This window comes from Thalassophryne amazonica, chromosome 8 (assembly GCF_902500255.1).
Source record: "Thalassophryne amazonica chromosome 8, fThaAma1.1, whole genome shotgun sequence".
NCBI lineage: Eukaryota > Metazoa > Chordata > Actinopteri > Batrachoidiformes > Batrachoididae > Thalassophryne > Thalassophryne amazonica.
The window spans coordinates 15,778,946-15,806,661 of NC_047110.1; the positions used below are offsets into that span (position 1 = coordinate 15,778,946).

The window sequence follows — 27,716 nt, forward strand, 5'->3', positions numbered from 1 at the left end:
GGTAGAGAAGCTTTGATTGTGGCAACAGCCTTGATTTGAAGACTTCTTTTGTTGTTTAAAAGCAATTTCCAGACAGAAACATTTGCTGAATTTAGCAATCAAAAGCAGGAAAATCTGACACATCCAACCTGACTCAACTCACTTTTCCGATCAGAAAGAGAGATAAGAAAAGTCCCGCTTACATTTGCACCCAATTAGGAGGATGCAGCTCATTATGCCTGCAGAAAAGATTTGAGTAGACCGTTTTGGGTACATTGACACAATAGATTTTTCAATATTTACCTGAAGAAGTGAGTTACCGTAATTTCCGGACTGTAGAGCGCACCTGAATATAAGCCGCACCCATCATTTAAAAAAAAAAAAAAATGTACATAAATAGGCCGCACTTCTCTATAAGCTGCAGGTTCCCACGTTGTAACATGAGATATTTACATAGAAAGATGTTAGACAAAAAGATTTTTTAACTTTTAATTAAATACGTAGTGTAAATGTTTTTTTTTTTTTTTTTTTGCTGAAGGTGTTACAGGACCAGCACAGCATGCAGTGCGCACACAGTGGCGTGCACCATCTCCGCTCCACACAGAGAAATTAGTAACTTCACCTTTTTTCTTGATCATGAGATAATTTCATTGCATGCAGCCAGGATCACCTGGTGCCTGTGGCAAATGAGACGTTAATGAGGCACTGTGACTTTTTCAACTTGTGGCGCAAAGACAGAGAGCCGGTGGGGGAGAAGGCTCTGCTGACTGATCTGACAGAGCAAAGTGTCCGAGAGGGACTTTTCTTCAGCCACAACAAGGAATTAAAGTATTTTCAGATGTTGTTTTCCAAAATCAGGAGGCTTTGTGTGGACATGATGATGAATCCACTAAAACGAACAGGTAAGACTTTATATTTACTTTGTGTGTGAATTTACGCCGCACGAGGACCGCAGTTTTTAGTGAATCAATGGACAGCATCAATTGACGTATTTTGACTTATGAGAAAGCCTGTAAAAATTCATAAATTAGCCACATCATTGTTTAAGCCGGGGTGTTCAAACCACGTGGAAAAAGTAGTGGCTTATATTCCAGAAATTACAGTATATTTTTCAAAGCAAAATTGTAACTAATTGTTTTTAAACCATATTATAAATCCCGTCATTATACGATGCTAGCAAGTTTTCATGCTAGTGTTGGCTCATTATCATTGCGTTATGTGATGCGAGTTAGTTTTCAGGACACGTGAATGACTAAATCTATTGTGAAGCACTGATTTATACAAGTCCTTAATGACAAGTATGTTTTTTAAAGAGCATTATAAATCCTGTTGCTCACAATGGAGGCACCCAGCTCATGCTAACGGTAGGTGGGATATCATTGTGTTGCTACCTAAAGCAAAGCTAGCGCTAAGCCAATTATAGACCATGTTATATAAAGACTGTAACTTTACTAAAATAACGAAACAGTGCAGCAACACATTGACAGCATTTACCAACTGTGAACTGGAACTGCATTAAATACATATAATTTAAGCCCCTTTCACACTGGGACCAACATAGAGTTGCATATTGCGGCTTACCGACTACACCAAGTTATGCAGCTCTACACCGAGTTTAAGTAGAGTTTAAGTAGCTATATGCCGAGTTTTTGTCCCCTACGCAGCAGTATGCTGAGGGGTACGTGAGGCAGATGCAAGAAATTAAACATGTTTAATTTTTTCTGCGTAGAGCAATGTACACAGAAAGCACGCAGTTTTTAAGCAGGTCTGCAAAAAACTGCACTACTGTATGCAAATCTACACAACACTGCACAATTATACACATCTAAATACTGAGTACATGCATCCAGAGTGAAACAGCTGGAGGAGAACAGGTGTAGCATGTGTGCGTGGCTGCAGTAGCCACGCAGCGACTGTGCGTGTTTACAACAGATGATCGAATTGGTGGTCGTGTACGTGCTCAGAACAGGTAATCGAACTGACGCACGTGTGTGTGACTGCCCACATCGTCCACATCGTCTGTGCCTGCTTACAACAGGCGATCGAACTGGTGCATGTGTGAGTGCTCAGGTTAATCTAGCCTGCGCACAAGTGTGTGGTGAAATGATCTGTGCCTGCAGCGCCTGTGCGTGTTTAAAACAGGCGATCAAATGGGCGCGTGAGTGTGCGGTGAAATGATCCGTGTCCGCAGCGTCTGTGCGTGCTTAAAACAGAAGATCAAATGGACACGCAAATGTGCGGTGAAACTCAGCCCATAGCACCTGTGTGTGTTTAAAACATCTGAACAAATTGGCTGAATGAGCCATTGCGTGTGCATGAGCCAGTCTACAGCAGGGATGCATCTGTTGTAATCTGATTGTGCATAAACATCAGTTTATGCACAATCAGAACACATGGTTACATTCTTTTTATTCATAAACTGGATTTCTTTCAAAATCCAGAGAACAGAAGCAGCAGGTCCTGAAGAAATAGTAGAGAGAGACATTGCTGTCTCTGCTCAGCTCTATTTTCAGGACCTCAGACAGCGCTCTCTCTCTCTGTCTCTCTCTCTCTCTCTGTCTCTCTCTCATGATGAAACAAGAAGTGTGATGTTTAAGTATGTTTGTGAGTTTAAATGGCAATATTTTCTACTTTCTTTTTTTGTGGAACACACAATGGACTCTGAACTTTGATGTTACAAGCCCGACAAGACAGCAGTCTGTCCCGCTGTACGACTGGAAACGTGAGAGAATGGAGCACAATTCCACAATTAAAAAAAAAAAAAGAAAAACAAAATGTAGGCAGGAGTGAATTTTGAGAGGCAGAAATATAGTGGCGAGGACTACATATGTGGCAATAAGCATAGAGTTAGCAACCATATGCAACTGTAAGCAACACTAGGAACCCAATCATGCGCCATCACACACCAGCCTACACAAGGGCTACGCCAAATGCATGCAATTTTCCAGTATACCCCATATGCATCACAAAGCAACTGTATGCTAGCCTGGTGTGAAGAGGGCTTTAGAAGGACCTTGAAATTAGTTCTCAATATTTTCCTAATAATTGCTCTTAGGAAAGACAAATGCTTCAACAGATTTAAGCCTAATTTATTGGCAGTGATCACAATTAAGTATATTTTATTTATTAAGTCATATTTCATAAATGCTATGACTAAAGGAACTAAATAAAACAGTTATTTGTGAGAGTTTCTGTGATTAAAGTTGCCATTTGGAAAAAAACCCTGAAGTTTTTTTGTTTTTAATGACATTGGGGCTGCCGCAGTTAGTGGGGAGTCTGCAGAAAATACTACACACAATTTGGTGCAATTAATAAGCTAAATGAGAGCTACTGTATTTCTCAGTCCCATTTTCGTGCTCATTAAAATCATAAAAAGCATATTTTCCCATATTGGCAAGATGACAGAACTATAATACACAGTCTGACAGACATTTACTCCCCGGGCAAACCCCCCCCCCCGCACACTTAACGTGGCCACCACCTCCGCCCCACCACCCATGAAAACACTAACTTCGTCCAGAACAACCACAATCCCACAAATTAACTCACAACAGCTATTTTCAAGAACAAATTTCCAGTTTTAATGACTACTGCAATAACAAACACAAAGAAATTCGCACAGTCTAATGTGTCATCATCCATGGACTTATCTGCAATGATCATCTCAAATGTTTGCAGGAGGGCATCATAATTATTTGCCACAGTGCTCACGATCCGTGATGTGAAATTCCATTGAGTAGGAGCATTTCTGGGCAACCTTGAGCAGCCTGCAGACTCAAGAAAAGACATCCTCTGTGGATTTTGAGAAAAAATGTGGCAAACCCAGAGAGTGATGCAAAAAATATTCTGCACTCAGATAAGCATTTAGCCCCCTGAGACAGAACCAGATTCAGTCTGTGTGCATAGCAATGCACAAACATTGCACTGGGGGCTATTGCTTTAACTTTGGCCTGCAAACCATTGAGAGCTGAAGCCATGACAGCAGCCATGGCTTCTTCGTAAGGAAGACTATCAAATGGCTCCTCCAAAATCCGGTCCACAACATTCAAATTGTCTGCCATTATGTGCAGCTTGCTACCTAGCTAGCTCGCTAGCTGGGACTGGCGCGAGGCTAGTGTGAAGTTTGTCCGCCTGTGAGTGCTTTGTGACGGTGGAGGAGCTCAGCAGCACCCGCTGCTCGGTAGGGACAGAAACTGCGATAGAAGTCAGAAAGAGTGATAGAAGTCAGTCTCCAAACACAAGCAGCTACAAAAAAAACACCAGAAATAGAAGCTCGATTTGTCGCTAGTCTTTTTTAACAAAGAAAGTGCCGCTAAGAGGATTAGGAAAGTCTCCGGTTCAACTCAGAACAGAATGAAAACTAAAAAATGCTCCCACGGATGTTTACACCAAAAGATCGCTGATTCGCTCATTTCGCTGTCAATCAAAAAGGGATTCAGCCTCAGACAGATCATCCAATCATCATGCAGAAGCTGAGCCAAGGCCAGCCCACTGCCCCATAGACCCCCAGACACGCTGAGCGTCCGATGGGCGGGACAAAGCCCATCATTTATCCAATGATTCATCTCGTTTCGCTGCAGTCTTTGTGTCGCTATTGAAGCACTGTGAAGCTGCTGAATGAGTGAGAGGAAAGCCGCGTCGTTACCAGTGATAAGAAGATGATTCTGAACAAAAGTTGAGTTTGGGGGGGGGCAGTTTTTTTTTTCGCATGGTCGTGCCCCCCCAATGCCGCCCCGGGCGCCTGCCCAGTCGGCCCGCCTCCAGGACTGCCCCTGGTCTGACACATGGATTAGAATACGGGGTTATTATTATTCCATAAAAATCACATATTTGCATTGGACTGTTACTGTTCTCTCTCTACATTTAGCTAAACATTTGACTTCAGCAATTTGTGCTTTTATAAACAACTGATAGTATCTTAACATGCAAAAAATAAAAACTGATACAAGTAAAGCTGCACTTACTGTTCATTAAGTTAATAAAAATTGATACAAGTAAAGCTGCACTTACTGTTCAATAAGTTAGCAATATAACTTTTAGTTCTCAGGAACACTGATTTGGGTTTAAATTTGATTCTTATTCACTTATATAAATGGAAAACGCAATAACAGATTTTTCTGTCCATTGATGACATCAGCAATACAACACACAAATGTTTTCACATCAATATTTAACTTTTAGAGCATGTTAAATGTTAATCATATTTTCCTCCAATTGAATATTTCACACCCATGTAACAGAAGAACCATAAAATGCAGATTTAGCAGGGTAGAGTTTGCATGGAGACAATGTGAAGTAAATTCTTCCCAAAGACACATTTTGAAACATGATATAAAAATCAAAGACTTACTGGGAGTGTTAGCTTTACTGTATAAATGATGATTAAAAAAAGTCGGGTCGTTGTTTTGGTCCTTCATGAACTTTAAATCATCTCCCTGCAGCAGAACAACATTCCATCCATTTGTTTTGTCGCTTCAGCATGACGCGGAATTCTCAGTAAAATCTGTAACGTGCCTCTCATTTGCTGTTGTGTGGACGAGTGGCGGGACATTATATTCATCTTTCAGTGTTGGATCAGGATGTGAAAACATAAGACTTAATATCCACTGCGGTGTCTCATCAAAGACGTTTCCAAATGATTTTACAAACATCATGAAATCAGCCCACAAACAAAAACCGACAAGGGCCAGGAAAACAAAAATAACCCAGAAATGTTTGCCACAGAAGTAAATACCCAGATTTCAGGGAATTCCCAGAAAATTCATTTAGTAAGTTTACCAAAATATATATCTTAAGTATTTTTACCTTGGAGAATTTACGCTAAATTAGAGTGGATTCATTAATGGGAACTGGTGCTACTAACGTTCTATTTCTCTGATTCTCAATTTCATTTTAGCTGAAGATGGTCACGCTTTCTTTCACTTTTCACAAAAAGTGGATGTAAAGCAGACAGTAAAATTTACTCCTGTGGTGGAGGTCTCAAAGGGTGGGGTGACCCGAAAAGTACCATGCTCTCTTTTTCCAGACCATTCACTGGTGCAAGCTGGTTAGTGGGGTATAATCAAAATCCATACTACAGGGCAAATTCATACATAGATTCAAATGCAAATTCATAGTTGATAAACCATCCTGATCATCACTCTGATCTCTTGTTTAAGCTGTATTGCTTCCAAACTGCTTGAGTTACATTTATGACCCTTTTTAATGTCAAAGTTCATGTGGCTAACAGAAAGGTGATATTGTACATATAAAATATTTTTCTGACGACTGGGCAGCACTCATCAAGGGATGTTTTTTAGGTTTGTTTTTTACAATGGTCCATAACAGGGGTAGGCAACCTGTTCCAGAAAGAGCCATGAGGGTGCAGGTTTTCTTTGCAGCCACTGACTCCACCAGGTGATTTTACTGATTAATATCACTTTGAGCAGATGGAATCAGTTAATCAGTGAAATCACCTGGTGGAGTCAGTGGCTGCAAAGAAAACCTGCACCCTCATGGCTCTTTCTGGAACAGGTTGCCTACCCCTGGTCCATAAGCTTAACTGAACTCACTGTGTCCATGAGGATCTTCTTCTGCAAGGTGGCCATTTCCTTCCTCAGCTCTTGTTGTGCCCCTTGCATAAAAGCTTCATGGCTCTTTTCCATATCCTCCATGTTCTGGAAAAAACAGAACACAGTTCAGTTCAATGTCGCTTAAAAACACACTTGCCTATCCAAGCTACACTATCCTCCCTCCAATCATTCTGTAATGCATACTGATATAACCATGTGGCGATGTTCAGCCCAAGAATGGGCAGGGCACATTTAAGCCAGTGATGCCAATGTCTCTTCTATCACATGACCCCAAAACAGTGTTTTTATTCAACTGCACAGAGCAAATAGCCAGCGGACCAAAGGATTCTCATACCACAGGATGTGGTATGAGCTGCATTTGCTGAGGGACTCAGTGCAGGCCTCCTTCAATGCTCTTTCAAACAGAGCAGTTACACAGCACTTCATGCTGAGTAGGTAATAATAAACATCAGCACTGTTGATGTATCTGCCAGAGAAATTGCAAGGAGTTGCCATGTTTGTACAAGCCCTGCTAGTAAAAGAGCAGAAAAACCAAAGAGCCTGTAGCAGTTGTAGGAAATTTTACCATCACTGTAACAAAGCTCCCTCTCCACAGCCACCAGGCAGAACACAAAACAGTTTGGCCATCTGCTGGTAAAGGCCCTGTCACACTTTGACGATTTAGCCTGCGTATGCCGACCATATTAAAAACATTGGCAGCTGTCACACCTTGACGATTAACCAGCACATGCCGACAGCCTGTTTTGCACCCAGTGGTTTGGGTCGGTACTGCATGGTTGGTGTGGGTCATAATCAGAGTAATTTAACATTATTTTATTTTCATTTTTTTCTTGGTGGACCATTTTCATTGTGTACGGAATGCTGATGAGTGGACTGGCTGTGGTAAACGCTGCTGTGAATGAATGGAGTGCTGTGACACTTTAAACTTTTAAAGCACCATGTGGTTGCATTCAGATCCGCTGATCAGACCTGATCAGGTCATCACAGACCTGAATAATGAAACGCTGTGATGATGTATACTTTTAAAGCGCCAGGTCAGGGGTGACCTGAATGAAGTGCTGTATGATCTGTCGGTGTGGTGATTACAGACAGTGATGGTACTTTAAATGTTTAAACAGCGCATTAATCAAGCATGACCACACCTGATCGATCATGTTGTTTGATGATCACACCGACAGCACTTTAAAGTTACAGCGCATTTATCAGGTGTGATCACCATGATCGATCGATCGATCAGGTTGTCTGATTATCACACCGACAGCGACGGTGCTTTAAAAGTTTAAATCATCACAGCACTTCTGTGTGATCAGACCATGCTGAGAAATGCACCTGCAGCAGAAAAAACACAGAGGGACTTGCTGTAAAATGCTAAGTTTCCAGCCACAAATTAAAGTATTTTCAGACCTCATTTTCAAAAGTCAGGAGCTTTATGTGGATTCATGTCCGTCTGTGATGGTGAATTGGACTGAATTTAACAGGTCAAATTTACTCCGTGTGTGAATGAAACAGTCTGTCCGCATGAGGACCGCAGCTTTCAGCCAATCAGTAGCCAGCATTAATGGATGTGTTTAGACTTATGAATCAATTATAAGAAACGTGTGCCAACAATCACATAACTCACCTACAACTTATGTCCCTGCGGGATGTGTGAGTCACACGCTGGCATGCACTGAAAATTTTCAGCATACCCAAAATTTATTGAGGAGCTCAGCTTATTAGAACGTACATCATCGAGCTTCAGTGTGTTTCAACATGCTCTTAACTTATAAAAAAAAACTTACCCTTAACTTATTGGACTTATGCCGGCATTTTTAATACGATTGGCATACGCTGGCTAAATCGTCAAGGTGTAACAGGGCCTTAAGAGATGGACTCTCCAGATCCAAATAAATTACAGACAGCCAGTTTGTCCAACAGAGTGTCTGATAACACTGGTCAAGACGATTTTTCTCGTGTAGCAGAATGAGTGAGCTTAATTATTTTCAGCTGGTGGGTGGATTTCAGCCAATCAGTGTAGGAAAGTGTTCTCATAAAAGGGGCTCTTCTTTCTCTCGCTTGTGGAGGTTTGCGGCAGGTGTTGGTCTGACGTTTCCACTTCCATGTTCCTGTGAAGGGAGGTAGGTGCCGGCCACAGCTGTGTGTGTGTTGAGGTGTTTGCACTGTTAAAGTGCTTATGCAAATGGTTTCATTAATAGAGACTTGTGGGAGACTTGTCACTGGTTGTGCGCTGCTCGGCACGGGTGGTTGCTGGCTACTGGATGCTCCGGCACGGTGTTGATTCCTCAGCTTGTGCTGTATCGGCTGAGACCGACTGAGTGGTATGTATGGGTGGCTTGGCTTCCTCCTCCAGACATCTGTGTGCCACTTATGTTTGTGTTGTTAAAGTTACAGGTTCATGATGGAAAGGAGTGAGCTCTGCAGATGCTACTACTGCTTTGCCTGGAGTTGAGTCAGTTGTTCCACCCTGATGTCTGCTGCTACCTGCCTGGTCAGCCTGGAGATTAGGCTGACACCTGTTTGTGGAGTTGGTGGTGCAATCGTGCCCTCTGGTGTTCAGAGAGGCCACTTGCAGATGGGGACTGTGATTTATGTTTGAATGTTTTATGATTGCTGTTTGTTTTTATAATAAATCAGTTTCAATAAATAAGTTCTGTTTTGTAAGTGAACCTCCTACTGTGCCTAGTTTGCAACGGACCTGTGTGCCTAACACTGGAGTTATTCTAACTGGATAATTCTCTGGGTGACATTCCCAGGATAGTGTCAGAAGTTCAACCTATCACGTTCATTCATGATTTAGAATTGCCTCACAAAAAAACACAAGTCGTCTGCTACGCCGGACTTCAATCTCACCATCACGAACGCAGAGACCGCTCCAGGTTTGACGCCACAGTCTGTGAAGGAGGATTGGGTGAGGTCTCACGCTCTTCAGCACACTTCCTGAGGTAATTTGGTTTTGGTGACTTTTATGAAGTAATGACAGTGGATTTGGTGTCCCTCACACCTTGTTGTATCGAGCTGTCACGTTATGCTAATTGTCTAATCAGCTTCTGCTGCAGTGGAGATTTGAACTGAGTTGTTCCGTGCCTGCAGGGTGAGAAGCTGATGTATAGATTTAAGCCAGGAAGTGTTTGCTGATTGCGTGCACCTTTGAGTTGTGTCTCTCTGTGTGGAGTTGGACTCACCTCCATGTTTTCTTTCTTCACAGACTTGGTTTGTCGCGGCCACCTGGGGGGTGTCGGCGGGGTCCCTGGGTCCAAACTGCTGTGGCTCTGGACCGTTTGTGCTGTTGAGAGCGCGCCGTGTTTCCACCTCACCAGACCGCTGACTTTTTAGTTGTTTAGCACTTCACTCACTGTTATGTTTATTAAATTCTGTTACCTTTTGAACCGTGCTCTGCTTATTTTATGCTGGGTCCTTTCAAACGCTGGGTCGGTGCTCCGACCGCGTCCGAAACATAACATATATGTGTCGAATAAAAAAATGTGATGAGCGCTTGTTGTGTTTTTTTTTTATAGGTAAAAAATAATAATAAATTGGAAAACAAGGCCTTATCGGTCTGGTTATTTTGTTTAGGAAATTAATACCGAAAAAATAAGTGTTTTTTTTTTTTCTTCCTTTTTTCATATTGAAAAAATGAATGGTGCTTTTTTTATGGAGGCCTGTCACACAGAACTGCACCCGTGTTTCGTCTTCGGATGTAACCATTTTTAAACCATAGTTTTGATATCTTCTGTCTACATACAGTCTATTGATCAGCAGACAAGTGAACTCTGTCAGGGACTTCAGCACTGGGAGACGAGCGTCTCACCTCCCACACAGAGCAGGCTGACAGAGCAGGAGACCGAGGAACTGAAACAGTGCGACTCACTGAAATGTCAGTGAATTAGGGAAACAAATACATGTAAAGGGTGACATATCGAGGCCATGTTCATCTTCATATATCAAACAGTAAGTCGAAATAGTAATTATCGCAACAGGCCTATATACATGTCCTGAATGCTGGTGACCCAGAAGTAGTGCACCATCTCCTAGCCAGACCACTCAGTCCTGGAGTGACTTTGTCCCTTTCCTCAGTCTTTTTTCTAGCCATAGTTCCTTAACACTCCAGATTTTAAAGACCTCACCTTCATAAACTGCTCGTAGAGCTCTCTGACAGTCTTTAGCTTCTGGTTTTGCACAACTCTGGCCTGCTGGAGAATTTTTTGCTGCTGTCTGAACAGACTCTGTAAAAAGAAACAGCAGAGTAATAAATGTAAAACTTCTACATTCAACACTGACTGTACAATGCAGTCATGGAGATTACTTACAGTGTAGTCAGAGAGAATATAGTACCAAGAGGAAACATTCAACTGAACACCCCACAGTTATGAATTTCGCCATGGCTTCGTTCTGCCACCATGTTGGGCCTGTGAAACCCACACAGTCTATGGATGGTCAGACTATATGAAGTGGCTGAAGAAAGAAGCCAAGATTACCGATGCTGTTGCAGAGCTGAACTTTTTTGTCTTTTCCTCATCAAGTGCCCTGACACGTGCAAGTACTCTGCCATGCAGGAGATTAAATTCATTGCATACCACTGTAAACCGTTGTAAAGTATGTGGGGTTTCATGCATGGGCACAAAGAACATTTTGAAATGTTCATAATCTCTCACGCATTAATTATGAGAACTTCACGTGAACATTGTGCAAACAATTAAACACTGAATGTGAGTGCATCAGCACACCGGATCACAGCGCAGCTCATCTTAACAATTATAACAAGATGTTAAATCTATCATAAACATACTTCTACAGCTGCTCATAAGAAGGAATGAACATGCAGCTGTTACCAAGCCATTACAACATAAACATTACAAACAAAGCATGGCATCCAGCTGGGAACACAGCGGGTGGGATTGTGTGTGAGAGGGCGGAGACAAAATGCATGCAGGTGTCAGGGTACCTATACTTTCACACTCTGAATAAGTAAAATAAATACATTAATACATGAGTAACCTCAACATGTTCATAACATGTTGGCAGCACACAGGTTGAAGCCAACACTTCAACTGTAGATTCACTGGGAAACTTATGGATAATTAAATATATGCCACAGACAAACCAAACTGTTCATGTAAACTGTACACAACCATAAAATGTTGATCTGATGTTCCAACATTGTGACTCTTCCTCAAAAATCAAAGTGACATTGGAATATTACGCTTTACTTTCATTTGTGTTGGTCATTACAGTGTACGTTTCCTGAACTGCGGTTCATATTTCTGTCTGAACCCGACGCCGTTAATGTCTCTATTTCCATTCTTAACAAATCCAGTGCCAGCAAAACGTAAGAATTGCTGTTAGAGCCTGTATTTAAATTCTACTTTAAATGAACAAAAACAAAGTTTGCATCATTTGAAGGAGACGTGGTGGCAGCGCACAGTGTAAATGAAGTTTTTTTAATCTGATCTTTTGGTGTTGTTTCTCTCAAAGTTAAAAATCACAGCTTGATGAAAATGTATCCACATATGATCTACTGAATTACTTTAATTCCTTATGGTGGAATTGCATGTGAATAACCACAGCGGTTTTAAAGAAGCTCCTCTCCCGGTGCGTTCCTCAGCCACCATCAAGCACAAAATAAATCACTTATTTTAAGAGCTGAAAGTGTTTTCTGTATTTATTTTATTAGTCACAAGGGTTCCAGTGTTCACCACAGCTATCCATCGCGTCTTCAGTATTCTGCTCGCGACAAAAATAAACCCCAGCAATGATCCATCAAGACAACTAGAGACATTCATCATGAAATGCCCCGCGCGCAGTACTATTTCCATGTAAAGTGCAGTAATATGTACATGTGTGGGGTAGGTATTTGGTTGAATCCTCATGTGTTTGATGTAAACTGGGATACACAGTGGAATGGAGATTGACATATTTATTTAGAGGATGTGGCCAACGAAGGATTTGACAGTTGTGACCACTGGTGACCTTGAAAAGTAGGTCAAAGTCACCGGCCTTTGAACCCATGGGAAGTACTCCTCCAAGGCATGTACCCACCAAATATGAAGTTTTTGTGAGCAATGGGTGCCGAGCTATGTTGCGGCGAATGAACTGCGGCCAGACAGACAGATGGACAAGAGGCAGACGGAAGGACGGACAACCCGGATGCTATATGCCCTGCCTCGCGGCGCATATAATTATGGCATAATTAGATCATTAATCAAAGCATAATTTGTCAGCATTAAGCAACAAGATAAACAGAAGAAATACTAAGATGATCTCCGGCCACTAGCCCTAAGCTTCACTAAAAGACCCAGACTTTAAGGCCTGCTCACACGGCACTTAACGAAGGGCAACGAAGCCCAAACGAATCAAGAAATCTGGACTTTCATTGACTTTCATTGGCATCGTTTAACCTTTGTGCAGCTTCGTTCCTGCAGCTGGCGCTTTGTCATGATTTTTAAATTCTCGAAAAATTTGAACGAATGCCGTTGAAAACCTCAATTCGTCCATATTTCATCTTGCGGTAGTTGTTGACAGTTTTTTTATCATTTGCTTAGTTTTTGTAACGTTCACGTTTATTCTGATTTCGTTCAACCTGCCGAATGTTTTCACAAAGTACAGAAGCCAGTTTGTGAGCGCTGCTTTGGAGGAGAGAAGCAGCTCCTAACTGTGGCGGAGCTGGAGTGTGGTCTGGGGCTTCTGCCACTGCGTGTGATGTGGCGAGTGCTGCCGTGGTCATGCGGTGGTGGTGGCCGGCCAGGATGAATTTGTCCAACTTCTTGTTGGCCTTCTCCACCAGTGCACAGCAGTCCGTGATCAAGGTGTTGTTCAAACACTGCACACACATAAGGAGAGAGTTGCTGCACAAAAAGTCTGGCTGGATCTGCAGCATTCTGTCCATGAACTCTGAAGGGCTTGCTGTCCTCCAGCCTGTACAGAGAGAAAAGCCTGCTGGCCCTTTCAGTCTGATAGTTCAAAAGTTTGAGGAAGTGATCCTTGATCAATGCATGATCGGGCCATTATGTGAATGAGATTACCAGTTGACAAGTATAACTGAGTATCATCAGCAAAGCAACGAAAGGTATTCCCAAAACGCCGCAATATATGGCCAAGGGGTTCTATATAAAGGGAGAAAAGCAGGGGGCCCAAGACAGACCCCTGTGGAACCCCAAATTTCATGTCACTAAGGTTAGAGGTACTGTTATTGTACAAAACAAAGTGAGAATGACTGGTCAGGTATGATGTCAACCATGCAAGCGTAAGTAAGTCCCTTTGGCTGCTACCTTGTTTGCACTCGGGGTCGCCACAGCAAATCCATGGTAGATCTGCATGTTGAATTGGCACAGGTTTTACGCCAGATGCCCTTCCTGACGCAACTGTTGTGTGGGCTGCCCGAAGAGGAGGTACTGCTGGCCAACGCCAGAGGGCGCCCTGCCTGTTGTCGGGTTTCAGGCACCAGAGGGTGCAGTTGCCATCCAGGAGCCAGGACTGACAGCTGTCAGCAATCACCATCAGCTGCACAATAAAAGCCTGGAGGAGACACCACATCTCTGCCGAGATATCAGCTTACCACTCAGGTAACCTCTCAGCCGTTTCTGTGCCGTTTGCACATTATTTGCTACTGAGTTTGCAGTCGTAACCTTTGTATGCTCGCAGCTTGGAGCTGGGTTTTGTGGAAGTTGGAGGGAGTTGGCATTTCCTACTCCTCACTTTCCTGAAACATTAACATTAAGTATACTATTGGTACTGCATGTTCTCAGCGTTCCTGTTTCTGGGAGTGGTGGATTTTTCCCTCAGGAAGAAACTGTGACTTTTTTGCTGACTACTTACTGGGTGTCCACACACCCACCATTAACCTGTTTTTGTTCCTGCCAGCAGTGCCAGATCTGACAGCTGGAAGCAGAGGCCACCTGGGGACTCAGGACTTGGCGGCTTCGGCATACTGCAGGTCTCCGTTGGCGGTGGAACCTTGTGGGCCCCGGCTCTTCTCTGGATAGGCGTCTCCTACCCTCAGGCCTGCCCACACGTCACCTGTTGTATTTTGTGATTGATTGTCTAAAAGCAGTATTCGACCTGTTGTGCACATTTGCCGCAATAAATTGTATATTATTGGTTCATCTATTGACCGTTCATTTACGCCCTTTGTGAGTCCATGCATTACACTTTCCCCAACAGCAACTACACATTACATGGAGAAATGTGGCAAGGGCGGGATTTGAACCGGGAACCTTCTGCACTGAAACCACTGAAATCTTTAGGTAATCCAAGAAATCTTGTGCTATAAAAAGAGAGCGACTTACAAGCGGGTGTTGCCACCGTGTTGAACAAGAACTTTGAATTATGCTTGTTTTTGTTGATCAAATCAGAGTAATAGGTCCGCTTTGCAGCCAGCAGTGGATGCATATAGTCTAAGATATCATCACGCCATGCGAGGTGTAATACTTCTAATTCTGAACTACGCCATTTCCATTCTAGATCTCTAGCCTTATGCTTGAGGTCACGCAAGTAATCACTGAACCAAGGTGACTGTGTTTTGGGGGGGCGTGGTTTTAATATAGGTGGTGCAATCATGTCAAGTGTAGTTGTGAGCGCTGAGTTTAAACTATCCACAAGACTGTCTACAGATTGGGTATTTTCCAAATGTGAAGCTAAGCTATCAGGCAGTCTAGCTTTGAGTTCAGTCGTAGTTGAGAAGCTGAGGTGTTGCCGCGGTGATAAATAAGGTTGTTGTTCCACTAAACACGGCAGCGAAACTGTAAACCTAATAAGTGAGTGATCAGAGAACCAAATCGAGGGTATTTCCACTAATGTGCATTGAATCCTGAATGCACTGCTGGAATCCTAATACATTCACAAATTCTATAAATGATTTGCAGAGAGGATCAGAAGACATATATGAATATGAATGTTTACATGAATGTTGAAGTCACCAATAATCAGAATGTTATCTGCACTAGTCAACACGTTAGAGATAAACTACCCAAATTCATCTAAGAATTCAGAGTATGGGCCAGGGGGCCTATACACATTGACAAAGTAATACGGCTGATTTTAGTCTTCTGACCTTGGCAATACATAGCATCGTGGACAGAGCAGAGGATCAAATGTTCGAACGAATTATATTTGTGACCCCCAACAGCTAATAAACTAAACCTAGATTTATAAATAAGAGCAACACCCCGACCTTGCTTCACATCACAAGGGATGGGACTAAATGTGTACACCAGTGGGCAGGCCTCATTTAAGGGGAGGGCAGCTGTAGGTTTAACGGCCCAATCACACGGCATACAACGATTCCTTAACAATGGGAAAAAAGTAAAAAAGTCACAAATTGTTGAGAAAAGGTGGACAAAAAACTTTATCAGCAAATAGCCTGGGAATCAAGAGTGCAAAAGGGACAAAAGAAGAACAAAATTAAACGGAAGCTAACGTTGATCTCAACACTTTAAACAAAATGCACCTGGAGCCACTGCTGGAGCAGTGTGTCTGCATCTCTGCATTCCAGGGCTTGGAGCTGGGACAGAGCTCAGCTGCAAACAGAAGCGTGTGATCCAACCCACTGTGGAGATCTGTGCGCACGTCGGTGGAATCCACCTGCTCTGGTTCCTTGTCCAGAACAAAAGAGGGATCATCTCCATCATCAGAATCTGCACTGTCTGGTTCAGACTCTGATGACACGCTGCGTGCTCCATCTTGCTCCAATTAAAAAAAACTAAAAAACTGAACATTCACAAGACACCTCGTTTTTACAAAATAAAAACACCACCACACTAACCACACACGGTAAATACTCCACCAAAAAAATACACATTGCAAACACGCCAAATATTTCTCCAATCTCTCAAATAGCTGTCTGTACACCTGAAATTCACACGACAAACAAATACACAGCCATCAACCATCATGTCGGCCGTCAGCAAATCCATGGAAACAAACAAGGCTGATCGTCCTGCAAAGCCCTCCCACTGCGAACAAATAGGCAGTGATCAAGGATCACTTCCTCAAAACTTTTGAACTGCCAGATGCTGAGAGGACCAGCAGGCTCTTCTCTCTGCACAGGCTGGAGGACAGCAAGCACTTCAGAGTTCATGGAAAGAATGCTTCAGCTCCGGGTGGACTTTTTGTGCAGCAACCCTCTCCTCATGTGCGCATAGCGCTGGAACACCACCACAATCACGGATTGCCATGCACTAGCGGAGAGGCCGACAAATTCTTCCTGGTCGGCCAGCACCACAGCATGACCGTGGCAGCACTCGCCACATCACACGCTGCGGCAGAAGCCCCACACCACACACCAGCACCGCCACGGAGGAGCTGCAGCGCTCACAAACTGGCTTCTGTACTGTGTGAAAACATTCAGCTGGTTGAACTAAGTCAAACTAAACAATAACGTTACAAAAACTAAGCAAACTATAAAAAACAGTCAAGAACAACAGCAAAACAAAATACAGATGAATTAAGGTTTTCGGTGGCATTCATTCAAATTTTTCAACAGTTTAAAAATCCTGATGAAGCGCCAGCTGCAGGAACAAAGCTGCACGAAGGTTAAATGATGCCAACGAAAGTCCAGATTTCAGGTTTCGTTTGGACTTTGTGCCGTGTGACCAGGCCTTAAAGTCTGGGTCTTTTAGTGAAGCTTAGGGCTAGTGGCCGCCGATCGCCTTAGTATTTCTTCTGTTTTTCTTGTTGCTTAATGCTGAAAAATGATACTGTGTTTGTTGTCTTTCCAATGCCTGATTCCATTTTTTCTTTCTGTTTGAGGTGCAGCTCCATCCAGAGATGGGAGTGGTGTCTACTTCTGTAACCCTCCCATCCTGTGCACCAGCAAAATTTCCTGTATATTTGTTTTGCAAATTGTTTTGTCAATTGTGTCGGTAGCATGTCCCAAGCAGAGGGTCACTCCTTTGAGTCTGGTCTGCTTGAGTTTTCTTCCTGTTGCCTATGTGCTTGCTCTGGGGGTTGGTAAGGTCAGACCTTACTTGTGTGAAGCACACTGAGGCAACTTTGTTGTGATATGGCGCTATCGTAAATTAAATAAATTAAGTATTACAGCAAGTCCCTGACGAATGGCAGAATTCACTGGGAAGAAGTCTATGCCCCAGTTTGAAACGACACTTACACACAGTACCTTGTGTATGAGGCTAGCTATGATGTCAAAATAATCTGTGAAGAACTACCTGTGATATTTGCACTTGTGTTCTGTGAGTACTTGCAGAGCTCGGATTAAGTAAATGGTTGACTTTTTCTGAGTGAAGCCAGACTGCTATGGTTGCTGAGCAGCAAATAACTGGGGCTAAATCCTGTTAAGACTAGTCCTTGCAAAGACCTTTCCCAGCACAGAGAGCAGCGAAGATGCCCTCATTTAGCAGTGAACCAGTAAACTGCATTAATTTTCTTTCCTAAAAGGCTGATCTCAAACTCCTGAGAAAAGCCTGTTGTTTCACTTTTGACTTGAATTCCTGGTCCACGTGGAAATATCAGCTGAAACACTCCCTCCAGTTGCATTATCCAGAGACTATCATTTAGAGTTCTTCGAAGGTGTCCCTGAAACTATACCTATCTGTGAAATTCCGGTCAGTGTAGGTTATAGGACATCTTAATAGCCAAGCGTCAAAATCAGAAGCTTTATAGACCAAGCAGGGATGCCTCCCCCTTTCACTTCAAAGAGAAAGAATGCATCTGTTTTTCAGTGCCAAGAACATTCTTTTATCCACATATGAAAAGTTATGTTTTTCTTGTGTGTATAATTAAGCAAAAACACTTCTTTGCATATATTCAATTTAACCTGGCATGTTCTCCTTTTATAACTTGGTATGCTAAATGTGATTCTCGAATTATTAATACTTTGATGGTGAAATGTTTGGCTTTTAATCAATGGAATGTTTTATGTTGTATTTGGGAAACTTTAATAACCGTATATTCAGTTAAAAGGTATCTAAGAAATGTGTGACAACATATTTGATTTTTTTTTAAGTATTTAACTCGTCTATCCACATATGACGTTTTCGCTGGTTGAAAATACACACCCCAGGGGGTGGAGTTTATGACATGGAGTCCACTTTTCAAGTTCAGAACGTTTGTGTTCTGCAGCGCTCTTGCTCTGGCTTTTCCCTGTCTTTGCTCTTGCTCGCTGTCTCTCTTTCTTCTCTCTTTTTGCAAGTGCTTTAAGGCTGAAACAGGTCAAGTTAGCTAAAAGCTACCACATGGCTTCATCCTTTGTTTCGTGACTTTTGGTAACTTTTTATAGCTACTTTTAAGGCTTGTCAAGTTTTTCACTTTTATAAGATAACTTCCTAGCAGAGTTTTTCAAAATAATAGAAAATTTACAGAAAAGTGTTGTGTGGGCCGCTGAAGAGGAGGTACTGCTGGCCCACCACCACCAGTCGGCGCCCTGCTTGGAGTGCGGGCTTCAAGCATGAGAGGGCGCCGAGACAGAGAGTGACAGCTGTCACTCGTTTACACCAGCTGTCACCAATCACCACCATCTCTACAAAAGCCGGATCATTACTCCACCTCCTCGCCGAGAAATCAACTACCGTCGAAGGTAATTCTTTGCAAGTTATATTTTCTGAAGACTAATTATTGTTCTGTGTGCAGCCGGATTCCTGAAGTCAGTAGTAATTGGATTGGCGTGCAGTGAGAGTCTGCGACGTCTTCGCCTCTCACTCCATCCAAAGAGCAACTGTCAGGAGCTGCACGGGTGATTCTGTATCGGAGGTGGAGGTTTTCCCTCCGCGAAGATCTGTAGAAGAAGGATTACTGGGTGTGTGGATACACACTCACCATAACTGTTTTGTCATCTTCTGCCAGCAGTACCAGGGTCTGCAACCGAAGACAGTGACCACCTGGGGACTCAGGACTTGGCGGCTCCGGTGTTCTTCAGGCCGTTGGTGGTGGAAGCTGTGTGGGTCCCGGCTCTCCGATCGCCAGAGGTCTCCTATCTTCGAGCCTGCCCGCACGTCACCTTGTGTACAATTGGCATTATCTGTATCTGTATTTAGTTGTGCGATTCACAACATTAAATTGTTACTCTTTGTCTTATCCATTGTCCGTTCATTTGCGCCCCCTGTTGCAGGTCCGTGTTACGACCCTCTCCCAACAAAAAGCTTCTTTTCCTTTCTTGTAATTTTACTTCGCTTTCAAAACTTTAACTTTTTCTAAATTCACCAAGACTTTTAATCCAGTCCTACAAGTTTTTTGAGGACACCAGAGTACGATTTTTAACAAACACCTAAAGTGAGGCGGCATAGAAAAACAATTGTTAATTTTGTGATAAAAGCATGGAATTTGGCACACATGTTCTAAATTAACTAATGTTTATTTTCAGATATGGCGTCATCCTGGAGCTGACCTTCATCCGAATGTCACCCAGGTACATTCCAACATTACAGCGCAACTGTCAGCGAGAGCAGGTTTCCCTAATGAAGCTATTGACTGCACACATATCGCTAGAAAAGCACCATCACATGATGAATTTGTTTTTGTTAATACGAAACAATCCATCAATGTACAAATCATATGTGATGCGCAGGTGCGCATCAGGATAGAGGCTGGCATAGTGCACGATGGGTTCATGCTTGGTAGTTTACTTGTATAATTGTTCCAAATGAAAATCAGCGTTGGCACATTTGGGCATGTGTGCATTCAAATATGTTTTTCTTTATTTTCATTAGTTTTGTTTTGTGTTTTCCTGGTGAAACTAGAGCTGCAGAACAAAACCCAACAGCGACCAAGAGAGGCAGTACAGTGAACTCCATTCCTGCACTCAGACAGTAGTGGAGGGGGCATTTGAGACATGGCCAGTCAGCCAGATGTTAGCAGCTGGCATGGAGATGCTGAGGGCAGCAGAGCTGGTGAAACCTCACTTCTGTATTGTGAGCAGCTTATTGTATGACAACATCTATGGGTTGTGCATAAGATGATCAATGTCACCTTCATGGGCTTCCACCACTCCAGTTTGAGCTGTGTCACCCACTATAGTCAGAGTTGTGAAATGAAAATTGTGAAATCTGAGGAAAATTTGCAGGGGTCTGGGGGACACAGGGGCCCAGGAGCCGGGGACTCAGGCCCCGTGGGATCCCAGAAACCAAATGAATTTTTTATCGAATGATACATTTTCAGCATCTCCTGGAACAAAAAAATCTCAAAATTAGTGTATATTTAAATGACCCTATATTCACCCTTTCATTTGAACTGTCAATGATCATGTTGAAATAACAGAATATGACGTGGAATTAGGACCTGGAATGATTTTACCTTTAATTGTAAACCAAATTATGCATTAACTCAGAACAATTAAACTACATGAAATTCATGAAGACTGAAAAGACTGTTACAGGATTTCAAAAACCACAGCTAAAGTTTGTAGAATATTTTGAAAATCATGGTAAAATATCAATAACATACCTTATAGTTAAAAAGTCACATATTCTTGTGTAAATTCCTGTAAATCCATTCAAAGCTACAGTGTCTTTTTCCCATGAAAAAGTCTACATTGATAAAAACTCATTTACATTCTTGTGAAAATTCATGTAAATCCATTCAAAGCAAACAATCTTTTTTCCAGTGAAAGAAAGAAAATTCTTAAATTCTTAAATAAACTGATTTGATGTTTCCTGATGGCACAGTTCGCTTTTCACATTTCTTTAATCTTTCCGGTGTGTTCATGAAGCCAGCGACAATTCCACAGATTCTTGTCCTTATCAGACTTTTTCAAACAGTCTTTCTCGCCAGCTTCTCTCTGTCTGATGTCGGTCCGTGACAGACATGCTGCACAATTCTTCTTTTGAAAACTTTAGAGCTCTAAAGGTTTGCGATGTCCACATGCTACATTTAGCTTAAGCTTCACGCAGAAGCCACACGGCATCACAGCGGCAACCAACCAGTCCCGCTTTACGACAACTGTCACAACAGCCAGGCTTTGAGAGAGGGATTTTTCTCCTCGAAACTCTGCGGATCCGAGGACACTGATTTACATCTGTAACACACAGACAAAACTTGCACAATGTCGTAAACAAAAGAACACTTTGCGATAGACATTTTAAAAATTCAGTGACGATCATGATTACAGAGTAAAACACTAACACCCCCCCCATGTGGAATTTCGGGGATCCGCAGAGTTTTCACAGCCCTGCTATAGTGCTCAATGTTTTTGTCAATGGTGGTGAATTCCTCCACTCCAGCCTCTCTTTTGAAATCCTCAGTCTGACCATTTTTTTTATTTCAGTGTGTGTGCGTTGGTCTGAGCCTCAGCGTTTGAAAACCTCACACACAAGCGCTCATTTCCTTTTCGTTTCACATTGTGGCGAGCTGCATGGGAGAACAAAGACCGACACAACAACACAGAGACAATGGTGGATGTCATCAAACACAGTACACTTCACAGTTATGGTACTGTCAACATGACACAACCATACTATTTAAATAACTCTGCATATTCTGATGAAGGCGTGGACAGGGAGGAGTTTAGTACTTCTGCATGTGCGCTCAATTCCACATTGACAGGGATGTACAAAGGGAATGTGCTTGGATCCATGCATGTGGACACTTCAATACATCTGAATATTTTTGCTCGTACCACAGTTTCTGGGTTTTAGCGTACGCTATGTTTCAATAGGAAATCCACACAAGTCTTAGTACATGAGGCCCAGGTGCCTCCTGTCTTACTCTATGGTTGCGGGACCTGCACAGTAACCACTGACCAAAGACAAAGACTGGATGTCTCTAGTGCTAGATGTCTTCTGAGAATCCTTATGGCCCGGTAACATGGCATACAAACGAAGGGGGAAAAAAAAGTAAAAATGTCATAAATCATCGAGAAAAGGTGGACGAATGAGCTTTCTAGTCTTCCCATCACTCTGCACTAGGACTGAGCACTGTAGTGGCTGAGTCATGGAGAAGCTGCAAAGAGAGCCGCGCGATCCGACCCAATGCGGAGATCTGTGCATGTCGGATCCACCTGCTTAGGTTGGTCGTCCAGAACAAAAGAGAGTTCAACTCCTTCATCATCAGAATCTTCACTGTCTGGTTCAGACTCTGATGATGCGCTGCACGCTCCGTCTTGCTCCAATTAAAAAAAAAAAACTGAAGTGCTTGCTCAACATTCATAAGATGCCTATTTTTTTACAAAGAAAAACAAAACACCACCACACTAAACACACACTAAATACTCCACCAAAATATTACACATTCCAAACACGCCAAATACGAGGTCTGTTAGAAAACTATCCGACCTTTTTATTTTTTTAAAAAACTATATGGATTTGAATCATGTGCGCTTGCATCAGCCAAGCGTGAACCTTCGTGCACATACGTGAGTTTTTTCACGCCTGTCGGTTGCGTCAGTCGCCTGTGAGCAGGCTTTGAGTGAGCAGTGGTCCACCCTCCTCGTCGGATTTTTATTGTGAGGAAAATGTCTGAACAATTTGGAGCTTTGCTGCATCAAATCTTTCCAGAAACTGTGAGAGACAGCCAGGTGGAAACCATTCGGAAGATTCAGACGGCTTTCAGGGACGATTCTATAAGGATCATACAGATTAAGGAGTGTTACAACCGGTTTGAAGACGGCGCACAATGGCAGAGGGCGCGCTGCGCTCCGAGCGGCGATCAACAGGCTGAAACGACCAGATCATTTCCAAAATGAAAGCTGTGTTGATCCGGGACGTCATCTGACTACTACAGAAATGGCAGACGAGGTGGACATACCACTTTTTCAGCACATTACTTTTGTCATGGAAAGAGGAGTTTCAGCATTGAGAGTGAGATGGGGGGGGGAGAACACCGGGTGCTGCGGTTGTCTGGATCAAGCAGTCAGTCATGCACACGCACAAAAGGACTGTCTCGTACATAATTCAGTGACTGAAATGTTGTTCAGAAAAGAATGCAGCCATTTACGATCACACTGGGTTTTCTGTTTTCATATGTCACGCCTTTGTGGCTCAAAGCTGTTCACACGCGAATGTCCGCTGCTGCTGGAACTTTTTTCCCACACTTGATGCTCAATGTCCCACTTCTGCAAACTGCTGCATGGTTTGCAGAAACCGAGACACAGTTTGCTCTGAGAGATCACCGCAGAAGTCACAAAATATTATTATGTCGTGTCAGCCCTCAGCAGCTCCACAGCAATGAGGCTGATCACGCTACTGCAACGCCCCCCTGCTGTAAAGAAATACACAGCGATCAAGGATCACCTCCTCAAAGCAGGCTCGTCTCTCTGCACGGGCTGGAGGACAGCAAGTCCTTCAGAGTTCACAGAATGCTGCAGCTCCTGAGAGGACACCGGCCGGACTTTTTGTGCAGCAGCTCCCTCCCAAGGTGCACGCAATGCTGGCCAACACCACGATCACAGACTGCCGTGCGCTGGCGAAGGAGGCCGACAAATTCTTCCTGGCCAGCCAGCACCACGGCATGACAGCAACCGCACTCACATCATCACACAAAGCAGCAGAAGCCCCACACCACACATCAACACCTCCAACGGAGGAGGTGCATCTCTCCTCCACAGTAGCGTTCACAAACCAGCTTCTGTACTGTATGAAAACATTCAGCTTGTCAAACGAAGTCAAACTAAACACTAACGTTACAAAAACTAAGCAAATGATAAGAAATCGTCAAGAACAGCAAGTGGCATTCGTTCAAATTTTTCGAGTTTAAAAATCCTGACGAAGCGCCACATGCAGGAATGAAGCTTAATGTCAAAAAGGTTAATGAAGGTGAAGGTCAATGTCATAAAAAGCCAACGAAAGTCCGGATTTCTTGTTTGTTTGGGTTTCACTGCCCTTCATTAAGTGCCCTGTGACTAGGCCTTTAGACAGCACTGGAAGGACTTTGTGTCCCAGACTACATATTATGAGAGCTGACATAATAGTATCGAAAAGGAATTTTCTTTTAAAATTATCCTGAAATGCTGGGGGAATATTTAAATTCTATAATGAGATTTTTATATATGAAACATTTTAGATGTGGTTTCATGCCAAGCTGAAGTTTGATTGCACACTTTGAGAGTAGGTCAACATGGATATGAACTGACATTGAGTTTTTCCTCTTGTTCCTCTGCTCGGTGAGCTTCGGACTCCCACTGCTGCAGCGCAGAAGAAACCTGCTGAGAATACTGCTGTGTTGCTTTCTGCCTGTCAACACAGAAATATGGAACAGTCAGCACAATGACAAAATTATTTCTGTTATGTAGCACAAAAATAACTAGCGTGTTGCCCGTGGCAATCCAAGGGCTCTAGATTGGGTAGTGTTTATAAAATAGGCAGCTGACATTTTTGTGGTAAGGGTGGTAATAAGTTAATCAAAGCTTGTATAATGAGTTGGAATGGCGTGTGAGTCCAGAATGTTTTTAGAACCTTAGGCCTCAACAATTTTTACATAGAAGTAGAATTCAACCCTTTTATTTCTTGTTAATTATGTAATTTTTTAATGTTAATTTACTGTCTTAATGTATTTATAAATTCTTTAAGTTCTTGTTATCACATACACACTATTATTATTTTATTTCTACTTCTATTTTGTCATTTGATTTTTAAATGGACCACAATGGAAGTAGGCGTTTTCATTTTCTTGTGTCATCCATGTATTTCTAATGCATTTACAGGTATATTATGTCCTTACATTGAACTGCCCCCTGCTACAACCCCTGGCAAAAATTATGGAATCACCAGCCTCGGAGGATGTTCATTCAGTTGTTTAATTTTGTAGAAAAAAGCAGATCACAGACATGACACAAAACTAAAGTCATTTCAAATGGCAACTTTCTGACTTTAAGAAACACTATAAGAAATCAGGAAAAAAATTGTGGCAGTCAGTAACGGTTACTTTTTAGACCAAGCAGAGGGAAAAAATATGGAATCATTCAATTCTGAGGAAAAAATTATGGAATCATGAAAAACAAAAGAACGCTCCAACACATCACTAGTATTTTGTTGCATCACCTCTGGCTTTTATAGCAGCTTGCAGTCTCTGAGGCATGGACTTAATGAGTGACAAACAGTACTCTTCATCAATCTGGCTCCAACTTTCTCTGATTGCTGTTGCCAGATCAGCTTTGCAGGTTGGAGCCTTGTCATGGACCATTTTCTTCAACTTCCACCAAAGATTTTCAACTGGATTAAGATCCGGACTATTTGCAGGTCATGACATTGACCCTATGTGTCTTTTTGCAAGGAATGTTTTCACAGTTTTTGCTCTATGACAAGATGCATTATCATCTTGAAAAATGATTTCATCATCCCCAAACATCCTTTCAACTGATGGGATATGAAAAGTGTCCAAAATATCAACGTAAACTTGTGCATTTATTGATGATGTAATGACAGCCCAGTGCCTTTACCTGACATGCAGCCCCATATCATCAATGACTGTGGAAATTAACATGTTCTCTTCAGGCAGTCATCTTTATAAATCTCATTGGAACGGCACCAAACAAAAGTTCCAGCATCATCACCCTGCCCAATGCAGATTCGAGATTCATCACTGAATATGACTTTCATCCAGTCATCCACAGTCCACGATTGCTCTTCCTTAGCCCATTGTAACCTTGTTTTTTTCTGTTTAGGTGTTAATGATGGCTTTCATTTAGCTTTTCTGTATGTAAATCCCATTTCCTTTAGGCGGTTTCTTACAGTTCGGTCACAGACGTTGACTCCAGTTTCCTCCCATTCGTTCCTCATTTGTTTTGTTGTGCATTTTCGATTTTTGAGACATATTGCTTTAAGTTTTCTGTCTTGACGCTTGATGTCTTCCTTGGTCTACCAGTATGTTTGCCTTTAACAACCTTCCCATGTTGTTTCTATGTGGTCCAGAGTTTAGACACAGCTGACTGTGAACAACCAACATCTTTTGTGACATTGCGTGATGATTTACCCTCTTTTAAGAGTTTGATAATCCTCTCCTTTGTTTCAATTGACATCTCTCCTGTTGAAGCCATGAGTCATGTCAGTCCACTTGGTGCAACAGCTCTCCAAGGTGTGATCACTCCTTTTTAGATGCAGACTAACAAGCAGCTCTGATATGATGCAGGTGTTAGTTTTGGGGATGAAAATTTACAGGGTGATTCCATAATTTATTCCTCAGAATTGAGTGAGTCCATATTTTTTTCCCTCTGCTTGGTCTAAAAAAGTAACCGTTACTGACTGCCACAATTATTTTTCCTGATTTCTTATAGTGTTTCTTAAAGCCAGGAAGTTGCCATTTGAAATGACTTTAGTTTTGTGTCATGTCTGTGATCTGCTTTTTTTCTACAAAATTAAACAACTGAATAAACATCCTCCGAGGCCGGTGATTCCATAATTATTGCCAGGGGTTGTAGAATGGCGTGAGTCCAGAAAGTACTTAGCAACAAGCATGCAAAGCTGCTGTAAGCAGGTGGTTTTAATTTGACAAATAAAGACAGTGGCACTGTCACTCATGGTACCAACAGGAAACTTAAGTCACTCATGGTAATAGCAACATGAGTCTTATCTAAACTGACAAAACCAATTGAGCTACAAGAACACACTAAATCAATAACACTAACAACATTTTTAAACTAACATAAACCACAATAACAACATTTAAAGCCTCAAAACCCATGGTGCATTGCAGCACAGCATCCACTGTTTATTGGTTAGCTAAAATGACTAATTTCTCCAAAAATTATTTGTCCTATTAACTTTCTGTTTTTGCAGCATTCAACTTTGACCCAAAATACATAAGCATGCCAAACGGCAAATGTTGGCTCTCCCTGATTTTTGCGGGATTGAAGCCAAACACACACACACACATGCATGTGTGCATTCTACTGTAAGGTACTGTACACCTGCACACCAAGCATGTGCTTTTGCACAGTTCCATCCATTACGTTATATTTAACAGTGAACATAGTCTTGCCTTTTTTACTCTTTTACTTCTTAGAGAAGTAGCTTTTTATTGTTGTTTATGCATCAAAACCACCAAATCAAATTCCTTGTATGTGAGACCTTACTTGGCAATAAATTTGATTCTGATACTGGTTGGAGGTCCTCAAATTAATGTGTTATTGAAATGTATTCATTTGTTCTTTCTCTACAGTATTTGATACAGTTTATACTTTTTGTTTTTAAACACCTCCACAGATTCAGCTCATGAATGTAATGATTCCATTTGACTCACTGGTTGCATATTCTTTACACTTGATGAAACAAGCTAACCTGTCACACAAAA

The 27,716-nt window shown here is 42.3% G+C and overlaps 1 protein-coding gene across 2 annotated transcripts in view; it reads right to left on the minus strand.

Annotated features, from left to right (window-relative positions):
• sycp3 (synaptonemal complex protein 3) overlaps window positions 1-27,716 on the minus strand; it is a 79,872-nt gene that overhangs the window by 16,991 nt on the left and 35,165 nt on the right. Inside the window, exons 5-7 of one of the 2 annotated variants that reach the window (XM_034175763.1) lie at window positions 24,562-24,661; window positions 10,676-10,774; window positions 6,531-6,635 (exon numbers count right to left, since the gene is read on the minus strand). In XM_034175763.1, the coding sequence (XP_034031654.1) occupies window positions 6,531-6,635; window positions 10,676-10,774; window positions 24,562-24,661 (304 nt within the window). The remainder of the gene's footprint in view (window positions 1-6,530; window positions 6,636-10,675; window positions 10,775-24,561; window positions 24,662-27,716) is intronic. The other variant, XM_034175764.1, reaches the window with a different exon arrangement.